The 8703-nt window shown below is 32.3% G+C and overlaps 1 protein-coding gene across 5 annotated transcripts in view; it reads right to left on the reverse strand.

Moving 5' to 3' along the window:
• The window catches only part of citb (citron rho-interacting serine/threonine kinase b), a 63388-nt gene that overhangs the window by 35228 nt on the left and 19457 nt on the right, over positions 1-8703 (reverse strand). For all 5 annotated transcript variants that reach the window (XM_026269008.1, XM_026269010.1, XM_026269009.1 and 2 more), the window contains exons 13-16: positions 8224-8398; positions 5976-6173; positions 4718-4771; positions 494-691 (exon numbers count right to left, since the gene is read on the reverse strand). In XM_026269008.1, the coding sequence (XP_026124793.1) occupies positions 494-691; positions 4718-4771; positions 5976-6173; positions 8224-8398 (625 nt within the window). The remainder of the gene's footprint in view (positions 1-493; positions 692-4717; positions 4772-5975; positions 6174-8223; positions 8399-8703) is intronic.

The raw sequence follows: 8703 nt of genomic DNA on the forward strand, positions 1-8703 counted from the left end.
AAATACATTTTAAATATAGTTTCATATTTTGTAACATTATAAATGTCAATTTAATGCATCTTTGCTGAATATATTTGCTCTTTTCTTTATTTAATTTTTTTTTTAGTTTTTTTATCTTACGGACCTCAAAATTGCTGAACAAAGTTTACAAGTCATTATTATTTCTAAATTATTATTTACAGGTCATTATTACAACTAAACCCCAGAAACACTAAAATAAACGAATAAAACAAATTTTGTGGTTTAATTTCAATAATTGATCATTTTGGAAAGAATGTTTCGAGCTCTTAAATTCACATTATGACCCTTTAGTCTCCTAATGTGTACAGTTCTGATATTACACTCATTTTAGCTAGACATGCTCTCAGAGAGAACAGCATCTGTTAAAGTATTGCTCTTCACCTGCTCTTCACACTTCTTTCCCGCTGCGTGCACGTGCGTCTGTGACTCACACACCTGCTGACGGGAGTGTGTGTGTGTGTGTGGACTCTACCTGTTTCTGGTTGTTGAGGTGCATCTCTCGGTCGGCCACCTCCCGGCGCATGCGCTCCACGTCCTGCTTGAGCTGCAGTCTCTCCTCGTTCTCGTCCGTGGCCTCGTCCAGCTGTTTGGACAGATAGAAGTTCTGTCGGTTCAGATCGGCGTTTTCCTGCGTCAGCTGCGTCAGCTGCTCCTCCAGATCCGTGATCACCTGAGACAGGTGCAACAGAGATTAGGGAACACATATGTAACATTTTTAAATGCATACGTGCATTTTCAGTGTCATATTATGCTCAGGGCCAATAGAAACAAAAGCATGCAAATATATATAAATAAAAGTGTTTTCAGTTAATGTATTGTAAAATGTAATTTATTTCTGTGATGTGCAGCTGTATTTTCAGCATCATTACTCCAGTCATGTCATATGATCTTCAGAAATCATTCTAATATACTGATTTGATGCTCAACAAAACAATATTATTATTATGATCAATATTTAAAACAGTTTAGTAAAGAATTTTCAGGATTCTTTGATGAATAGAAGGATCAAAAGATCAGCATTTGTCTGAAATAAAAAGCTTTTGTAACAATATACACTATTTATTTTTTATTTTTTTTGGGGGGGGGGTTATAGAAATTAATTCTTTTATTTAGCAAGGATGCTTTAAATTGATCAAAAGTGATGATAAAGACATTATTGTTTTGAGATATTCCTATCTCATATAAATGCTGTTCTTCTGAATTTTGTATTTTTCAAAGAAACCTCAAAAAATTCTGCTCAGCTGTTTTCAACATACAATAATATACAGATATATATATATATTTATTTTATTTTTTATATATTTATTATTATTTGTGAGCAAATCTGAATATTAGAATGATTTCTGAAGGATTATGTGACTGGAGAAATGAGGCTAAAAATGTTGCTTTGAAATCAAAGGAATAAATTACATTTAAACATACATTTGAATAGAAATCAGTTATTTCAAATAGTAAAAATATTTCAGTATTAGACAGATTTTTCTGTATTTTGGATCAAATAAATACAGGCTTGGTGAGCAGAAGAGACTTCTTACTGTTCCAAAACTTACCGGTAGTGTACTCTAAACTTAATCAGAAAACCTTATTTGGCTAAAACTTCACACATTTCCAAAGCCTCCATCTGTTTGTATGAAACTGCAGTGTTGGTCAAGAGTGTGGAGGAGGTTTCTGCGCTCATTATTACTGTCATTACTGTCACACACTCACCAGAAACACTTTAGTTTATTTGCTCAGAGTTTAGCTGTTTAGCATCTTTCACCGATTAAATTCAAAAATGCATCTGTTTGCCAACCTTCTGATCTGCACAATGCCAAGTTGCTAGGCATTTTTTATTTAGCTGATAGCTTAGAAAGGTAGTATAGGGAAGGATGAGAAAAGATGCCATTGTGCACTTTTAAATAGCAAAGTATTTAGATGTAAGTTAAGCGTGTACAGGAAGATGACGATGCATGTGTAAACGAAAATAAATAAAAATTTGCTCATTTAATTCTTGTTGCACAAAATTCTTCACTAACTTTTATAGAGAGTATATATGCCTTTAAATACTTTTAAATTATATTATAAATGTAAGTGTGATTAATGTAAACTACTAAATCACCTATTCTATTTTTTGACAAATTATTAATTTAAAAAGCTATTAACTTACCTATTTAACTTTGGCAGGATTTATAAATAATTTTTATAATATATGTCATAATATATGAGTATAAAATTATATATTCATATTTTTTACCTGTTCATTAATGTCAAATACTAAATCAGCTATCAGTCATTCCATTTAAATCTTTAGACATTTTTATAATTATAATTATTCAAAGAAGCCACCTTACACTAACTTTCAATTTATGCATTACTTTTAATATTATTCTTATGGTATCTTATATTATTATAATACAAAATTATAAGTGTCTTTAAAATAAAATACCAAAAAAATGTTTATTTATTTATTCATTTATTTTTACATTTATTTGAATAATTGAATGACCAATGTAAGATAAATCAGAATTCCACTAAAAAAAAGTATTACATGACTTATATATATATATTCAACCGTATTCAATATATATATATTAGTATTATTTTACATAGTTTAATTTCTCATATTTAAGTAAAAATATTTGATAACAGCAACACTGTAATTTCAATTTAAATGATTTAATTCAGTTATCATATATGGATGTCTAAAATGAAAAACCCAATAAATAACAGTAAGTATTAAAAAATAAATAAATAAATAAATAAGATTTTATCTTTTCATAAAAAAATCAAAACAGTAGTTTGCACTCCATAAATCCATAAAACATTAATATGCCCACATTAGTAAACACACACACACACACACACACAAACCTTTGATATTCAAATTAATTAAATTATTTGATGTATTTTCTATATATGTATCTCTTATTTTTAAGAAAAATAACCTCAAAACTGTTTCAAATGACTAAATCTCACAAATTCTGATATTCAGATGAAATGACAAAAATATTAAGAGCATATTTATTCACTGAATAAGATTTATGCCATCTACGATCAAGAGAAACAAAAAAGAAATAAAAACATCTTAGCAACCACAGCATTGTTTTTAGTGTTGCGCAAGCATTGAATATGCATTAAATTAGTCAAATAAAATAGCAAAAAGGAATGCAATCTGTTATTTTAAATCCTTAATGTACATATTGTAATACAGCTCAAAAAACTGAGAAGATCAAAGCGTGTTTGGTGAAAAGAAGCCGTCACCACGCGCTGGGATTATAAGAGATTACGAAAGACAGATCGAAGAGCAAACTATCAGTCTGTAGTCCCACCATCAGCAGAACTCACCGAGACTGACAGCGAGGCTTCAGACACTTTAATTAAAGCTGGGAATAACTATCACTAGCACTCACACAAGCCCTTAACCCCAAGTGTGAGCAATAGCAATAACTATGCTTGACTTGCCACGTACACAAAAACAAGTCCATATGTTTTCATTTCAATAAGACAATGAAATTCACATTTCCATGTTTATACGTTCATCTGAGCTCCAGTTATGATTGCAAAGGAGTATGATGAAGGAAAAGTGTAATATAACTCCTCAGCGCGGTGGAGAAGATGGGGCCGGGTGAGAATACAGCATCGGTGGAGATGCTCAAACAGCTTGAGTGTGGGTGGACAGTGAAAGTAGGGCAGAGATGCTCCGAGCTTGACAATAATGAAACACACTCCAGGGGCAACACAAACCAAAGCACTTCTGAATGCAACCGTTCCCCAAATCAATGACTGCTGGATTCAGGATGCTTGAAAACAGATGCATTTGAAAATAAACCAAAATCTAACCAAAATCTGTGTGTGATTGTATTACAACAACCTGAAATGGGATATTTAAATTGCTTCGGATTAAAAGCGATGAATGCAAAAAAAATTAATACATATTTTTCAATATATTGGTAAATGGGTTGCATGACATGATTTATTAAACTGTAACAGCAGTGTGACATGCTATTCTTCATCTGAAGTTATTTCAAATAATACTTTTCTAATTCTTTTATAAATGTCAGAGTACATGCCATTTTGATGGGCTACTTTTTAATTAAGAAATAAATAAGTAGGTTATTTAAATGATTCGAAAAAAGCTTGATTTAAATGATACAGCCACTGATCCAAAGACACACTTTACCCTTTACACTTAAAAAAAAAAAAAAAAAACATTAATATTTTTATTCAGCAAGGATGCATTAAATTGAATCAAAAGTATCAGCAAGCATTTTTATTAATTATTCAAAAAAATTATATTTCACATAAATGCCGTTTCTGTTAATAATAAATGTTTTTGAGACTGATTTATGAAGGATCATGTGACATTGAAGACTGGAGTAATGATGCTGAAAATTCAGTTTTGAACCATAAGGAATTAATTACATTTGAATATATTTTTAAATAAAACACACTTATTTTAAATTGTAAAAACATTTAGCATTTTACTCTTTTTACTGCATTCTTGACTTTTCAATAATATTAAAAAAATCTTTATAAGTCATTCATATAAATTGTAAACTAAAATGGTGATATATTTATATATAAAAAAAGAAGGTTTTATTTATGGATTTAGTTCTGACTCAGATGCTGCTTATGGAAACTGCACCGTCCACACTTTCTATGTGTGGTGTGGGTCACAAGTGATGAGTCAAAAACACAGAAAAGCTCATTTGCATACCGCACAGCTGTCTCTCAGGGCATCAAACTTGCGTTGGATCTCATCCCGATGGGCCTTAAAAAAAGAGAGAAACCAAATGAGAGTGAAAATTGCCCTGTTTGCAAGAAGTGCTCACTCTGCCAGAGTGCTGCAGTAAAGTGCATTTGAGCAGATAGCAGCGGCGCTGTGAAATGAACTCGAGTGTGATGATGGGCCTGATGTCATGCATGAGAGCTGCGGGGTGCGAGGATGAAACCGTGTCATATGCATTGAAACAGAGCACCGCAGAAGAGCGTGGGAAGATGTTTACAGCACTGGGAAGAAGAGGAACACAATGGTCCACTGAGAGATTGGCCACATGATAATTCACTACGACTGAACGATATAAAGGAGAAGAAATGATTGGGATTATATCGACTGCTGACTACTTTTAAACTTTAGCTTGCCAAGATACAAACTTCTTAGTTACGCTACAGCTGAGCTGCCTTTAGCTTAAGTTACTTAAAATAAACCTACTGCATTTGATAGAAAGGTCTCTAAATGATCAAAACCTTGCTGAAAAATGTTGAACTCAATCTACTTTTTTCATCAAGTTAAAGTCTTTTAATATTATTGCACAAATGTCCACCTTCTGCTCGTGCTGTGAAACTATTATTAATTTTTATCAAGTAAACATAACACTTATTGGTTTGAAGCAACTTAGTTTTATTTTATTATCCATACATTATCATTAAAAAAGGTTCAGGTTCAAATAGATCAAATGGGTCAATATCACCATAAAGTGCCTTTCAACCCTCAGAATACTCACAAATTTTGGTTTTAATTTAATTAAATTTTTTTTTTTAATTTTTTTTTATAATAATGGGCCAATATTCAATAAGATTTGTCCACCCTGTTATGGACCTATATGTTACTGTTTAATACGTTTTCACTGCAAAATTAAGATGCAAATAATATTTTCTGAAATGTATGATGTCCCATTCCTAATCAGGGTTATTTGTTTGCTCTCAAATTCTAAAAAAAGAAACTCTGCACATTTATTTTTTCTTATTTGGAGAAAACTCTGATATTTGGATGCAGTTTTTTGTTTGCATGTTATTCTAGCTATTGCACACACTGGATTATATAGGTACGGTTGAATTATTATTTAAAATATTATTGCAATGCAATGGCAGAATGTCAGTAATATGCATGCTAATATGCCAGTGGTTAAGAGTGAGAATGGGTCTCCAGACTGAACTGTGATGAGGGAAAGAGATGGATTGGATCATGGTCTCACCCGGAGGACGGTGATCTCCTCCTCGGCCTCGGCGGTGGTCTCCTCCAGCTCGGTCTTGGCCTGTTGTAGCTGGTTCTCCAGAGCGCGCCGGGACGCCTGCAGACTGCTGATCTGAGCTTCTCTCTCCTGCAGGGACAGCGTGAGCTCCGACACCTGCCTCTTGATCTCCAGCTTCTGCTCCTCGTGCTCCAGACCCATCTGTGGAGGAGCACACAGCAGGACCCGAGTTACCGGGTGCATCAATAACGTCTCGTGAAGCCAAAAGCTGTGTGTTTGTAAGAAACCAATCCATCGTTAATAACTTAAAACCATTGCTTCCTGCTAAAATACAAGCAACTCTATCCATAATATTGTTTCCTCCATTGAAAAAGTTGTCTGGTCTGAAACAGATCTGAAGCACTGTTTACGAGCCAAAACAGACTTATTCTAAACAAATATTTTGGTGGATTATGATTTAGACAAGACGAGACAGACTCCTTCAGTGTTATTATGGATGGATTATGGTATTTTGGCCAGAAGTGACGGTTTTAATTTAACATGAATTAATGATGGATTTGTTTCTTACAAACACGCAGCTATTATTATCAGAAACATACATTTGCCAAACCCTGTTTGTTTTACATGTTGTTATTTGTAACAAAACATATTTGAGACGCGTTGTCAGATTTAAGATTTAATGCGGAGAACCGTATAGTTACTTTTTTATATCGAGAACTTTTCCACTCCTAATATAAAAGTATATACAAAGGGAAACACACACACACACACACACACACACACACACACACATATATATATATATATACAGTACAGACCAAAAGTTTGGAAACATTACTATTTTTAATGTTTTTGAAAGAAGATTCTTCTGCTCATCAAGCCTGCATTTATTTGATCAAAAATACAGAAAAAACAGTAATATTGTGAAATAATATTACTACTTAAAATAATAGTTTTCTATTTGAATATACTTTAAAAAAATAATTTATTCCTGTGATGCAAAGCTGAATTTTCAGCATCATTCCTCCAGCCTTCAGTGTCACATGTAACATCAGTCGATCACATGATCCTTTAGAAATCAATCTAATATTCTGATTTATTATGGGTGTTGGAAACAGTTCTACTGTCTAATATATTTGATCAATAAAAGGTTAAAAAGAACTGCATTTATTCAAAATTTAAAAAAAAACTCTGATAATATATTTTCTTTACTATCACTTTTTATCCATTTAACACATCCTTGCTGAATAAAAGTATTGATTTTATTTAAAAAGAAGAAAAAAAAATTACTGATCCCAAATGACTGACCAGTAGTGTATATTGTTATTACAAAATATTTCTATTTTAAAAACATAGCATCTTTTTTTTTTCTTTTTTTTACTTTTTATTCATCAAAGTATCCTAAAAAAGTATCACAAGTTCAGAAAAAATATGAAGCAGCAGAACTGTTTCAAACTTTGATAATTAATCATCATATTAGAATAATTTCTAAAGGATCATGTGCATCACAGAAATAAATGATAATTTAAAGTATAATAAATTAAAAACAATTATTTTAAATTGTAATAATATATCACAATATTACATTTTTTTCTGTATCTTTGATCAAATAAATGCAGGTTTGATGAGCAGAAGAAACTTCTTTCAAAAACATTAAAAATAGTAATGTTTCCAAACTTTGGTCTGTACTGTACATAGGCTATATTAAGTTTTAGACTTCAATGTGTATGTAAAATTTAATTTCTTTCTTTCTGTTGATTTTTTGGGCTGAAACATTAAGACATTTTGTATTCATCATCTTACAATACACAAACAGTTTCAAAGCAGCTCTACAAATATTCATGATGTTAATGTTCGTAACATATAATATATTCATGCCTTACAGTCATATTTAGCAGATTAGAGCTCATAATAATCAGATTAATCACAGGCTCGTATTAATTAAGAGACCACATGGAGTATTTGTCGCCCTGCTGGGCAATTTAAATGAACTTGAAAAGACGTTATTAAAATGAGTTAAAACAAGACACGTTCAAAAGTTTGGGGTCAGTTTGATTAAAGAAGAAATTAAATCTTATATTCAGCAAGGATGCATTAAATTGATCAAAAGTGACTTTAAAGACATGTTACAGAACATTCCAAATAAATGCTCTTCCTTTGATCTTTTTATTCACTAAAGAAACTTGAAAAAAATGTATCCTGCTTTCCACTTCTTCCACATTTCTTCTGATTTTTCTCGGTCATCACTCACTTCTCTCAGTCTGGCCTCCAGTTCCAGCACTCTGCTCTTGTTAGTCTGCTCTTGTTGTGTCAGTTTCTCCAGATGTTCCTCCAGCTTTGCATTCTGGGCCTCCAGTTTCCCAGCCTGAGATTCCAGATAAAACTTCTGCTGTCTGAGTTCAGAGATCATCTCCTCCTGGGCTTTCCTAAAAGATTGCATTTGAAGATTTGAAGAGTTTTTTTGAAAGAATCAAAATCATTCCTGTTTCTAAAACCTTGCAGAGCTAAATGAACACGCTGGTTAAGATAGCGTGCATCACAGCGGCATCGAAAACACAAACTCTGTATATAATGCAAATATACCAGCTCACCGTTCGTTAACTTTGTGCTTAACCCTAAAAAAACCTGCTGTCATGGCACATTAATGACCTTTACGTTAAAATACATTTCATATCCAAATGTCCAAATGAACGGCATGCAATTGTCTGTGAAAATACGGTCTTGAAACTAA

This window comes from Carassius auratus, chromosome 8 (genome assembly GCF_003368295.1).
Source record: "Carassius auratus strain Wakin chromosome 8, ASM336829v1, whole genome shotgun sequence".
NCBI lineage: Eukaryota > Metazoa > Chordata > Actinopteri > Cypriniformes > Cyprinidae > Carassius > Carassius auratus.